The 14,469-nt window shown below is 44.3% G+C and overlaps 1 protein-coding gene across 1 annotated transcript in view; it reads left to right on the forward strand.

The window, feature by feature from the left end:
- The window catches only part of LOC143998830 (interleukin-13 receptor subunit alpha-1-like), a 206,710-nt gene that overhangs the window by 174,454 nt on the left and 17,787 nt on the right, over positions 1-14,469 (forward strand). The window contains exon 8 of the mRNA XM_077493980.1: positions 748-889. Coding sequence (XP_077350106.1) covers positions 748-889 — 142 coding nt within the window. The remainder of the gene's footprint in view (positions 1-747; positions 890-14,469) is intronic.

Below are 14,469 nucleotides of genomic sequence, written 5' to 3' on the forward strand. Positions count from 1 at the left end.
AGGCTTGGTTTCGGCGCTACTGCGCATGCGCAAGATTTGCAAAGGGAAACATAGTTAGGGCGGAAATGACCTCCAGAACAGATTCAAGAAACAGTAAAGCAATGGCGCGACCAATACCTGGAAGTGAAGATATAATAAAGAAGATAAATAAGGTATTTCCCGACCTCGTTTTCTGCCGATTTTAATGTATTAACATTTGAAATTCTTTATAGTATTTATAAATTGAAAACATAAGAAAAATCATCTGGGGTTTACTTCCTCTTTAAGACCCCTTTCATACTGAGGCACTTTACAGGCTCTATAGCGCTAAAAATAGTGCCTGCAAATCGCCTCTCCTTTCACTCCAATGTGAACACACTGGATCAGTGTGCTGGCAGGACGCTCAAAGAAGTCCTGTAAGCAGCATCTTTGAGGTGCTATATGAGCGGTGTATACATCGCTCCTGCCCATTGAATCACTTTTAACCCTTTTTCGGCCATTAGTTAAAAGCGCCCTGCTAGCTGCCGAAAAGCCCTGCAAAAACGATGCTAAAAATAGCGGCCCAGGCGCTGCCAGTGTGAAAGTGCCCTAAGAAATAGGTAACATTTTTGTGATACTGTTTGATTAGAAAGAATCCCTGACATTTGTTCCTTGAGCTATTGTGCTTAGCACTAATCGTCAAGAAGAAAAAATTGGGACTACGTAGTAATTCAATATTAATGTATTCTGTAAATGACCAGAAACATTATTATTTATTTGATTTTCCAGATCACTCAAAGAAGCATGACTCTTAGTGTTCTGCCTGATGATACATACACAATTAAAGTACGGGTAAAGCTTTCACATATTCTGTTATTTGATGATGACCATTTTATCTGGAGCGACTGGAGTAAGGAAACAATATTTCCAGGTATTTAATTTTTGTGTTTCTCTTTAACGGTTCATAGTGTCTACAGTGCCAGATTTAGACCTTGGGGGGCCCAGGTCACTTCATGTTCAGGGGCCCCTCAACATAGAAATTAATTCTATGACAAAAAAGTGAACTGAAATGAATGATAAACCACATTTATTTAAAAAAAAAAAAGTTAGATTCTAAAGAAGACACTTGTCTGATTTTTTTCCCCAATTTTATTGACTGTAAGAATACACATTACACAGGTAATTGGAACTGACCAGTTGTACATCACAGTTATACATCACACTACAATATTTATAAAAAGTTTTTCTTCCTGTACTTGCATCTGCAAAATCTTTAATGGGCCATAGATGGAATCGGTAAAGCAGGGACTGGGCGAGATTCAATCCATCTATGGACAGGCTGGTTGTACCCAAATTGATCAATCGACTTGGTTACAACCAGCCTGTTGGATTTTTTACGTACATTTACTGCTGAAAGCTGCAGCCACTAGCAGTATTTATTGTGTTCTGCATTCTGGGAAGGCTCCCTGCACACCCATAATGGAAGGAAAGAAAATTGCATAATCTATGGGCTGCCTAACTCATGAATCTGTATCATCTTGAGGATACTGCTCTCTACAGCTAGGAGGGAAAGAGCAGTCTTTCATTGGTCATCGTGGACCTCAGTTAATTATTTATCAGTGCCAAACAACCTTTCTCCTGAACAACCAGTGACCATCATGCTCAAATATTTTCTAGGAGCTATATTAACGCCTGGAAAACTATCAGCAAGCCCTTCATTGTGTAATAAAACTGCCTGTTGAGATGGAGTAAGACGTGACAGGAGCTTGGGAAATTACAATTTCCTCAAAAAACGACTGAAGTCTCTAGGGAAAATAAGTATAATTTATTTTCCAAATGAACTCCTTCTGGAAGCAGAAGAACTTTTTATTGATATAAAAGGTTCTCAGCCCTTGACATTGTATAACAGATGCTACATAATTACCATCCTCTGCCAGACCCATATCCAGCTCTACTTTTACCTTACCCTTAAAGGGATTGTAAAGTGAATTTTTTTTTTTTTTTAAATAACAAACATGTTATACTTACCTCCACTGCCCTAGAGGCGATTCAGTTCGCATTGTGCGCAATACTCCTGCAGGTGCTTCTCACGTTCATGCGAGCTCCCTCTCTTGGTGAGAAGCATCTGCAGGCGCGCTCCCGTGATACAGCCGGCTGCTATAGCCGCTCGCTGTATCACATGCCCCCGGCGCTCCGCGTCAGTGGATGTGATTGACAGCAGCGCGAGCCAATGGCTGCGCTGCTTTCCATCCATCCACTCCAGCCAATCAGCGGCCAGGCTGAACAGTGGAAAGGACATCGGGGGACGAGCGCGGGACTTTTGAGGGGTGAGGTAAGTAAAACGGGGGGGGGGCTGGGGGCGCCGGGACTGTCAGATGTGTTTTCACCTTAATGCATAGAATGCATTAAGGTGAAAAAACATTTACCTTTGCAACCCCTTTAACCCATGAGTGGAGATCACACCAAGCTTTAGTAAATACTGGCCATAGCAGCCATTTTTATTAACAACTCCAGTAAATTTACATAACTTTATAAAACACATCCGTTTAAACCACCACCCATCAGTCACATATTTGCGTTGGTCTTTGCAAGAAAAACCCCAAGCTTGCCACATGATCCAAATCAGCACTGCGGTACCTTTAACTTAAAATAGGCCTCCAGCTGACATGCTAGCTCGTAGACAACCAAACACTGACCGCAGTGCACCCATTAACCAAATTCCAGCTAAACCACCATTAGCTAGAATACCATCAACTGGACCAGGGTCGAACTGACCATTCTGGCACTCGGGCACTGCCCAAGGGCCCCATGCCACTAAGGGGCCCCATCAGGGTTGGCAGCCTAAATAAAACCAGGGACAGTATGTAAAATCTGTGTTTTTTTTTTTTTAAATCCCAAGATTATAGCTGCCCTGCCTCTCTAGTACCTTTTCAGTGTGTGTGTGTGTGTGTGTGTATTCTATGCGTGTATACTGTGTGTGTATATTGTGTGCTTGTGTGTGTATACTGTGTGGCCCCATAATCTATTGCCTGGGGTCCCAATAATCTTCTCCTATTGCCCAGGGGCCCCATAATCTTCTCCTATTGCCCGGGGGCCCCATGAGTTGTCAGTCCGCCCCTGAACAGGACCCATACCACCAATAGGTCCCGAACTCTTCCATATCTAAGGTTTCTTTCTTCACCCGCAAAGACCAACAACCTGCCACAGCACACCAGGGGAAAACTTTACCCTTGTGTGCGCAGCCACACACTCAACGCTCTCTGGATCCCATCCTGCAAACCTAGAGCCCACATATCAATCCCAACAGCATTGAGGTGTACACCGTCACCCCGAAGGTAACGCCAGGTATTAACTTCCAGCTCCAAGTGTTTGATCGCCAACCCCCCATTCCGGACAACAAATCTGCTGACATCCCTGTTCACCTTCTTCCTAGCCTTACTGATCCATTCCACTGACCTAGCTAAGCGCCAAGTGGTCCGTGCCACAATGTCGGACCACACTATGATCATCTCCGCAAATGTCCAATATAGACCTGAACCCCAAGTCATTGCCACCCGCATGCAATACTAAAATGTTAGGGGGCTTATCTAGGCACACAAATCTGTGCACTTCTGGAATGGTCCTGTTCCATAGCATTCCGGGTACCCCCAGCCACCTAATACAAGCCTCACTCCTTGAAATGCCCAATTGTCTACCCCCGGGCCGCACATTTGCCCTCCTTGCCCCCCAAAAGACATATGAATGGCCTAGTATCCAGACCAGTCCTTGGGTTCCTCCTGAAAGAAAAGAAAAGCAACCCATATAACATTAATTGCTCACCTGAGCATGTATATCAAAGACCACACTCCCCCGCTAAACTGTTGGTGGGGTCTAACATATGACTTGAAACGCCGCGACTCCCATCTCCCAATGCGTTTTACCACTGCCTCGTCCAACCCCCATCTAACTGCCTCCGTAGCAGCTCTAATGCGGAACGAATGGTATGAAAATTTCTGATCCCCCAACCCAAGGGCCGTCCAACATTTTTTTAAAACAGCAATGAACTGAAATCTTGATAATGAGTTGCCGTCCTTGTGTACCAAGAAGGAGCTTGCCACGTCTGGATGTACCACAAGGAATCCTTTAACCAACCCCACTGGGCACAAGGGCGAACCCGGTATTGCAAACACCTGCACTGTTTTGCCCTTGGCCCACTGATCTGTTTTTGATCTGCACACCAATATGGACAACCGATCATCACCACAGATGACCTCGGCTGCCCCTAAACCCCCCTTTAACTTTTTGGAAGGGCTAACCAGCTCACTGATCTGGAAAGACCCAAATAACGCCAGGGAGAACGCTGCTTTGAACAACACCACCTTGTATGGGGAAGAACACGTGTGGACCAACTGCCCCAATAACCTACCCAATAGCTCAAAAGAAACGTGGCGCCGAGTGTCTCTGTCTGACATGGATCGCCGATATCCCTTCATTGCCTGCCTTACCCAAAAATCTTTCGTAAAGTCTGGGCAACCTTGAAATTTAAACCAAATAAACAGCCCTGCCAACTTCTTGTCCAACCCCGATACCGACACACCTGCTTCCAAGTTACATGAAACAAAGTACAATACCATCAATCTCAAGTCCTTGACTTCCCGACCACTCGTGACTTGCTGCAACAGTGACAACCATTCGCACCATACTCTAGTATAAGCCGACCATGTTGCCGAGATCACCGACTGTCTTATCCATCTGGATACTCTTCCAAGGCAACTTTCCACAGCCATTTGGGACAAGGAACCCTGTGTTGCTGCCAACTCCTGGAACTTGTCCCACTAAAAGCAATGATGTTTTCCACTCCTGGGAGGTGGACAGCATAAATAAAAACATTCAGCTGTAGACAACGCAACACTAGGTGTCTGAGTAGCTGGATCACCAGTGGGGATGCAGCTGATACTTTGTTGATCACCTGCACCAACTCCAAGTTATCCCCGTGAAAACGCACTTTCAAGTTCCTGAATGACTCCCCCCATAACTTAATCACCAATACTACTGGAAACAGTTCCAGTAACAACATGTTCTTCAACAAACCTGCCTCTTTCCACGAATCTGGCCAGGGAAACGCACTACACTTACCTTGAAAGAAGGCCCCAAAACCCGCCGATCCAGCCGCATCTGTGTACAGTTCCAGATCAAAATTGCTAACCGGCCCTGACATCCATAGTGTCCATCCATTGAAATCGTCCAGGAAGATGTGTCAAATCCTCAAATCTTCCCTATGCTCCCCTCTCAGTCGCACATAATGAGTGGGGGCCGTAATGCCTGCTGTACTTGCCGACAGCCGTCTGCAAAACACTCTCCCCATCTTGAGGATGTGACACGCAAAGTTCAACTTACCCAACAGTGACTGCAGAGTCTGAAGTTGCACCTTGCGTAATCCCATTATCCCCCGAATTTCAGCCTGCAGTGCCACCAGTTTATACTCTGGTAGTCTGCATTCCATGGCATCTGAGTCCAAGACAATGCCCAAGAAACTCAGCACCGTCGTCGGCCCCTCTGTCTTCTCCAGGGCCAAGGGGGATGCCAAAACGAGTGGCAACGTGTTCCAGCATAGCCAACAGGACTGCACAAACCCCCAACGAGGCTGGGGCTACACACAGAAAGTCATCCAGGTAGTGTATGATAGAATTCAATCCAGCGACATCTCGTACCACCCACTCCACGAATGAACTAAACTGTTCAAAGCACAAGAAATAGAGCAACCCATGGGCAAGCAGCGCTCTACATAGAACTCCTCCTTCCAATGACAACCTAGCAACCGAAAACTATCTGGGTGCACAGCAAGTAGTCTAAAAGCCGATTCTATGTCGGCTTTGGTCATGCGGGTCCCCTGCCCATAGTTATGAACACAAAACACAGCCGTATCAAAAGACATGTACGATACAGCACACATTTCCGGGTCAACCGCATTGTTAACAGATACCCTCTTTGGGAAGGAAATATGGTGGATCAGCCTATATTTAGTCGGCTCCTTTTTTGGCACTACCCCCAGCGGGAGATCACCAAATCGGGTAAAGGCAAACTAGTGAATGGACCACCCAATGCGACCCAGTGCCACCTCCTTCTAAAGTTTCTCTGAAACCACATCTGCATGTTGCAAGGCTGAGAGCAGGTTGCGAGCCACAGGAGGTGCCTCGACCAAGGTAGACGGAATCCTAAACCCTTCTAAAAACCCCAGGCTCAACAACCACGCTGCCCCCTATCCAGGTACCTATAAAGGAATGGCTACTAACAGTCTCCCTGGCACAACCCTTTCCTTGCTTAAAGCAATGGGACAATGGATGCGCACCTCCGCATCCTGAGCATTCGTGTTTGAACTTGCAGGACCCCCCAAACTTGCAGGAGCCCTTGTTATATTGCCAGCACACCCTTTCTTTCTTGTGGCCGATTGTCCGGGGTTGGATGAGCCACCGCCCCCCCCCCCCCCTCCGGAAAAAACGGACTCGTTGTCCTCACCCCTAAGTGAAAATGTCCAAATTGGGCCCAATTAGCCATTTTCCCTCCCCTGTGTCATGTGACTCATTAGTGTTACAAGGTCTCAGGTGTGAATGGGGGCCAGGTGTGTTAAATTTGGTGTTATGGCTCTCACTCTGTCATACTGGTCACTGGAACTTCAACATGGCACCTCATGACAAAGAACTCTCTGAGGATCTGAAAAAAGAATTGTTGCTCTACATAAAGACACCTCCGCATCCTGAGCATTCGTGTTTGAACTTGCAGGACCCCCCCAAACTTGCAGGAGCCCTTGTTATATTGCCAGCACACCCTTTCTTTCTTGTGGCCGATTGTCCGGGGTTGGATGAGCCACCGCCCCCCCCCCCCTCCGGAAAAAACGGACTCGTTGTCCTCACCCCTAAGTGAAAATGTCCAAATTGGGCCCAATTAGCCATTTTCCCTCCCCTGTGTCATGTGACTCATTAGTGTTACAAGGTCTCAGGTGTGAATGGGGGCCAGGTGTGTTAAATTTGGTGTTATGGCTCTCACTCTGTCATACTGGTCACTGGAACTTCAACATGGCACCTCATGACAAAGAACTCTCTGAGGATCTGAAAAAAGAATTGTTGCTCTACATAAAGATGGCATAGCCTATAAGAAGATTGCCAAGAAGTTGAGTGCACATGCTCAGCGTCATATCCAGAGGTTGGCTTTGGGAAATAGACATATGAGTGCTGCCAGCATTGCTGCAGAGGTTGAAGGGGTGGGGGGTCACCCTGTCAGTGCTCAGACCATATGACACACACTGCATTAAATTGGTCTGCATGGCTGTCATCCCAGAAGGAAGTCTCTTCTAAAGATGATGCACAAGAAAGCCCGCAGTTTGCTGAAGACAGGCACACTAAGGACATGGATTACTGAAACCATGTCCTGTGGTCTCATGAGACCAAGATAAACTTATTTGGTTCATATGGTGTCAAGCATGTCTGGTGACAAACAGGTGAGGAGTACAAAGACAAGTGTGTCTTGCCTACAGTCAAGCATGATGGTGGGAGTGTCATGGTCTGGGGCTGCATGAGTGCTGCCGGCACTGGGGAGCTACAGTTCATTGAGGGAACCATGAATGCCTACATGTACTGTGACATACTAAAGTAGAGCATATCCCCCTCCCTTTGGAAACTGGGACCTAGGGCGGTATTCCAACATGATAATGACTCAGAATACACCTCCAAGACAACCATTGCCTTGCTAAATTAACTTAGGGTAAATGTGATGGACTGGCCAAGCATGTCTTCAGACCTAAGCCCTATTGAGCACCTGTGGCGCATCCTCAAATGGAAGGTCAGGGAACACAAGGTCTCCAACATCCACCAGCTTTGTGATGTCATCATGGAAGAGTGGAAGACATCTCCAGTGGCAACCTGTGAAGTGCTGATGAACTCCATGCCCAAGAGGGTTAAGGCAGTGCAGGAAAATAACGGTGGCCAAACAAAATATTGACACTTTGGGCCCAATTTGGAAATTTTCACTTAGGGGTGTACTCACTTTTGTTGCCAGCGGTTTAGACATTAAAGTGTGTTGAGTTATTTTGAGGGGACAGCAAATTTACACTGTTATACAAGATGTACACTCACTACTTTACATTGTAGCAAAGTGTAATTTCTTCAGTGTTGTCACATGAAAAGATATAATAACATATTTACAAAAATGTGAGGGGTGTACTCACTGTTGTGAGATAGTGTGTGTGTGTGTGTGTGTGTATGTATATATATATATATATATATATATATATATATATATATATATATATATATATATACATTCCCCATCAGGAGTGTGGTAGAAACTGTACACATTGTATTAGATGTATTAGATACTGTGTACACCGCCTGCACTGTATTAGAAACTGTACTATGACTGCACTGTATTGTATACTGTGTAGACCACCAGAAGTGTAGTAGAACCTGTACACAATGTATTACATAATGTGTACACCACCTGCACTGTATTAGAAACTGTACTATGGCTGCAATGTATTGTGTAAACCACCAGAAGTGTAGTAGAAACTGTACACACTGTATTAGATACTGTGTACACCTCCTGCACTGTATTAATAACAAACCTTCAGAAGAGGCCTTAAAGGAAGAAGAAGAGGAGCGGGTGAAGGAGAGAGCTGTGGTAGAATCACCACTAGCATTTTGGAGGTGTGGTGGTGGCTCTGTATTAGATACTGTGTACACCGCCTGCACTGTATTAATAACAGTGCAGGTGGTGTACACAGTATCTAATACAGTGTGTACAGTTTCTACTATACTTCTGGTGGTATACACTGTATACAATACAGTGTAACCATTGTACAGTTGCTAATATAGTGCAGGCGGTGTACACAGTATCTAATACATTGTAGTGCGGTGTTGCAAAACGACATCATGTCTGGAAAGGCCACCAAGGAGAAGCAGGCGCTCACAGGCAACTTAAACAGGGCAAGCAGCCTCTGTGTCTACAGTCAATAGTGGTGGTCGTGGACATGGTGCACGCGTGTCCATTTTTTCTGCTGCTAGAATGAGGGAGAGAAGAGGAGAAATCGCCTTTTTGCCGCGTACACACAATCTTAATTCTCATCGGAAAAAGCTCTGATGGTTTTCCCGACGGAATTCCGATCAAGCTGTCTTGCCTACACATGGTCAATTCTGATAGTTTAGAACGTGGTGACGCTTAGCACGTACCACGGGACTAGAAAAAAGTTCAATAGCCAGTAGCCAATAGCTTCTGTCTCGTAGTTGAATCTGAGCATGCGTGATTTTTGGCGTGTCGGAATTGCATACACACGATCGGAATTCGGACAGCTAAATTCCGATGGAGCATACGTATGGTCACATTTTCCGATGAAAAGCTCTCATCTGTCTTTTTCTGTCCGGAATTCCGATCGTGTGTACGCGGCATAAGAGTTGATTCCCAAAAAACTCCCACCACATCCCATGAAGAAACAAATGTGGAAGGGATTGTGCGGGTGGGAGTATGAGTAAGAGATGAAAGACGAAGGTGTACATAAAAAGTAAATAATTTTATTTCAAAATGACAATAATAACAAACACTATAAATATTCCTATAAATATTCCTAAAATCATTAAATAGGATAACGGTGCATATAACATTGCTTAATTCTTGGATCAACAAATAGACTCCAAAAGAGGGGTCATGAAGGTAATATGATCACAAAGAAATCCCAACATGTTTTTCGGAAAAGTGGGGGGAATAAAGGTAAACATATTCTTTTCCTTCCTCAGGGGTTAGGGGAAGGAGGGGATGATGAAGTCACTGACTGTACTTGGGTGCCTGAGAGGACAAGGAGGCACAACTCCAACGAGGCAGGATGTCCTCTAGGGGCAGCTTAAGGGCAGCCACCCTATTGCATCACACCGCAGAGCTCTGCAGGTGCAGGGTGCTGCTGACTTCCCTCTGACTTTTAAAAGTCCTCTGCACTCAACTTTGGTCGACCATGGGTCTTTTTTGACAGGTGTGCAGCAGATCGCACCATTGCTGTTTGAAACCTATTTTTTGAATCATGATTTAGACTCCCATCAACACCCAATATACATGGCACTTCATCCCTGTTAACAATATTCTAGATTTTTTGGGGAAAAGAAACCCAAATATAGAGAGAATGGGACATTAACAGTGCAGTGTTATAATTAACAAAATATAGAAGAATGCTTTTTAGAAAAATATAAAAAATTATATATTTATTATAACAATTCAGTAAAACAGAACCAGCCTTTTAAATATACAGGGATGTTACACATAGCATGAGGTCCATATAGTGGTTCAGTTAGGATGCTTGTAATTGCTTATCCCGACATGTTTCACAATCGCTTCCTCAGGGGATATACAAGCTAGCAAATAAATGACAATAAATGACATAAGGATCAGTGAAATAAATTACATACAAAATACATACCAAATTAATCTTAATAATATATAAATATATAAATATACATATATAAACATGACCGAGGCTTTAAGTAAGGAAATGAGCTTACCCCCACTCCACAACCCTATCTCCTGCAGAAAAAAACATCAAGATATTATAAAAAGAGTGCACAGGCACCGAACCCAATGGCCAGACAATGCAACAAGGGGAGCACAGACGGTGGTCAATCTGGACAAATAGAAGAAAATTAAGAAAATAAATACAAGTTTTTTCTTTCAAACCAGTAAACTCTATATTTTATTTGAAAAAAACTATTTTTTAAATTTTTTTTTTTTTTTTTTTTTTTTTATAAAGAACAGAGGTGGATCAAAAGAAAAACCTCCGAAATAATTATTCATTTTAATCATTCTATGGTTACCCAAACTTTTTGTCTAAGAAGGCAAACATTTAAACTATTTATGGACTTATGAGAAAAAATATATGTTTTTTAGAGCAAGAGGATAAATATATTAGCGTAGTATTATAATTACTTACATGGTTACAAAAAGGAGGGAATTTTTTTACTCATTCAGTCCTATATTCCAACTGAACCAATAAAGGTATCTTACAGCCTTTTAAAGATGAAATGCAATGCTGTAAACTAGCACCCACAAGCTATCCAGCTTGTTTCACGGGTGTCTGCAATACATAAGGGAAAAGAAGGAATTACCATATAGAAAATGGAAGTTAAGAAAGGGTCTGTGTAGAGGTTTCAGCCTATAATACACTTACTGGCAATATGGATGTATATATCTCCCAAGCGCGGCTTCTCCGTGACTGAGCCGGGTATAGTTGTGTCCGACTATATAGTCACCATCCATCGAGCCGGCGTCTGACGTCACCGGCTCGATGCGGACACCTGTGACTGTACTGTGCATGCGCCCGAGGCGGGAGAGGGGAAGGAAACTACATTTCCCCTAATGCTCCAGTGATACCACCGGCATTACGTATCACACTGAAAACCAATCAGTGTGTACGAGGGAAATGTATGGCTGGAGTGTTCTAAGACCGTCCACCCCTTAGATGGAAAGCCTCATTATGCGACCTAGCAACAAGTACTGTCAAAAATATGGGCAACCCGGTGAAAAGAAGGAAAAATCAACTGGGAATGCCCTTGGGTGTCCGTATGCCCTCCTATAGTTACCGCAGCTGTACAGCCAATGGGTCGGTGTCCATACACCCGGATGGGAATTGCAGGAACAAGTGGGGAGGCTGAGAAAGCACATACCTAAGTCAATAAGCCCAATATATAGCAGTCATGGACCAAACTGACTGCAAGACAGGGACATACGACTTCAAAGCCCCGGTCATGCCAAAACGAACAGAAATAACAGAAAGGGATTATATAGATATGTCAATAATACATATATACTAATATACACTATCAATTAAACTAATATTTCTGAAGAAAAATAAATAAATGGAAAGTGATATATATAAAAAATAAAATAAAAAAAACACACATAACCCCCACACAGGACCCCCCACTCATCATAGAGGCAATTGAGGAGAGCCCTAAAGGTACCTAGAGAGCCTAACAGAATTCAAAGAATTCCTGTAACTCAAATTTTCATTAAAACCGGGGAACATGGTTGCCTTTAAATTGAATATCCACCTTGCCTCGATCTGAAGCAGGGTTTTGTCAATGCTGCCTCCTCTCGAGGTAAGTGGAACATGGTCCAAAGCTTGAAACCGAATATTATCGGAATCAAAGGCATGGTATATACCAACGTGTCTGCTAACTGCAGTGACCATTTTTTTATTAAGTATGGGTTTGATGTGGTCACGCATGCGTACCGAGAAAGCTCTTTTAGTCTTTCCCAGATAGAATCCTCCACATTGACACTGTGCCAGGTAGACAATGCCTGACGTGAAACATGTCACATGGAATCTAGGTTTGTGCCATTTGCCGTTAAGTAGCTTAAATTTAGCACAATTAGCCATATAACGGCACATGTCACAGTGTCCACAAGAATATGTGCCGGATTTCTTAGTTTCAGTAACACTTTCAGGATCGGTAAAATGGCTATGTACCAAGTGGTCCCTCAATGAGGGTGCTCGCTTATAAGTTATCTCTGGGTACTTGTTAACGTACTTCTTAGCAACAGGATCAGCCAATAACAGAGGCCAAAATGTATGTAAAATATCTCTAAAGATCTTATTTTGATTTGAATGTCTAGTGATTAATCTTACGGTATTGGTGTTCTCACGAGGTTTAGAGGAAAAAATAAGCGTATTCCTATTCTTCATCTTGACTTGATTATATGCTTTCTTTAAACTATTGTGACTGTATCCACGTAATTTGAGCCTAATATAGAGTGCCTTAGCGGCTTGCTTAAAGTCCACTTCTTGACTGCAGTTACGCTTGAGTCTAAGATATTGGCTATATGGTATACTCTGTATTAATGATGGTGGGTGAAAGCTTTCTGCGTGTAAAATAGTGTTGCCAGCTGTTGGCTTCCTAAAAAGCGAGGAAGCCAAGGAGCCATCAGATTTGATACCAATCTTTAGATCTAGGAACTCCACTTCCTCTCTGCTCTATTTTAAAGTAAAATGGAGATTATAGTCATTATTGGAGATTAATTGAAAGAAATGATTTAGTTCGAGTTCAGTTCCTGACCAAAAGATTAGAATGTCATCCGGGTATCTATACCAGGCTAAAATATTATCAATAAGGGGAGCCACGTCATCACGTGCAAACATATCTTTTTCCCATCCCCCCAGGTACAGGTTGGCATACGATGGGGCACATTTAGTCCCCATCGCAACCCCCTGCACCTGGAGGTAATGGGTTTGACCAAATTGGAAAACATTATGTCGTAGTACATAATTCAAAAGTTCAAGTACAAACTCACTGTCTGAAGCAGATCAATCGTGGTTAGAACAGCAGCTGCTTGGGCACCACATGCTTGACCAGACATATGATGACCTCCCATGCAGTCTGTTGGCAACAGCACTTGAAAGACCCACATCAAAGAAAAAGGCGGACTTCTCCTTGCTCCTCATCTGTGGTCTCCAACCCTACTATACCTCCAGTCCTCTCAAAAACCTACACTGAGAGGAATAAAGGTATAGCAATAGGTGTCCCAAGTACTTGCAGCCAATCTGCTAGCAGTACATCGCCATCTAATTTTAGCAGGCAAATTTCCCTACCCCCGTAGCGTCAAAATGCTTCACGGAAGGCCATTCTGGCTCTCTACCAGCATGTGAAAGGCAATGTTTTGGCCTCTTTGGACAGGGCAGTCAACAGTAAGGTTCATATTACCGCTGACTCATGGTCCAACAGGCATGGGCAGGGACATTACCTTTACTTCACAGTGCACTGGGCAACTCTGCTGGCAGCTGGGAAGGATGCAGGACAGGGTTCAGTGTTATTGGAGCTTGTTCCGCCACCACGCCTCCTCTTCTTCTTCCTCTATGGCATCTTCTGAAGGTTTGTCCTCAGAACCAAAAGATGCCATGCAGCGCTTGAGTTGGTCTGCCTAGGGGACAGGAGCCACACTGGGGCAAAGATTGTGTCAGCTCTGCATGGGCAGGCTCAGAGGTGGTTGATGCCACGCCATCTTCAGCCAGGAAAGGTTGTATGCGACAATGGCACCAACCTTCTCTCTGGCCTCCGACAGGGACACTTGACCCATGTTTGGCACACATCCTGAATTTGGTGGTGCAGCGGTTCTTGAGCAGGTACCCAGGCTTACAGGATTTCCTGAGGTAGGCCAGAAAAGTCTGTGGTCATTTCCGCTGGTCATGCAATGCCAGTGCTCGGCTGGCTGACATTCAAAGGGAATGCAACTTGCCCACCAACCACCTCATTTTTTACATCAGTGGCTGCACACACAGAAGAGGGCCATCAATGAGTACCAGTGCGACTATGGCACTAAGACAGGGTCAGGGGAGCTTGTCTTATTTTTCACCATGCCAGTGGCTACTGATCAAGGATGCATGCCCTGTCCTGTCACCATTTGAGGAGGCCAAAAAGATGGTCAGCAGCGACAATGCATGCATTAGTGACACTGTCCCTCTAGTCTTCCTGTTGGAGCACACGCTTCGTAGAATCATGGACAGGG

This window comes from Lithobates pipiens, unplaced genomic scaffold (genome assembly GCF_037356315.1).
Source record: "Lithobates pipiens isolate NorthernLeopardFrog02 unplaced genomic scaffold, aLitPip1_a1.2 Scaffold_1, whole genome shotgun sequence".
Lineage (NCBI taxonomy): Eukaryota > Metazoa > Chordata > Amphibia > Anura > Ranidae > Lithobates > Lithobates pipiens.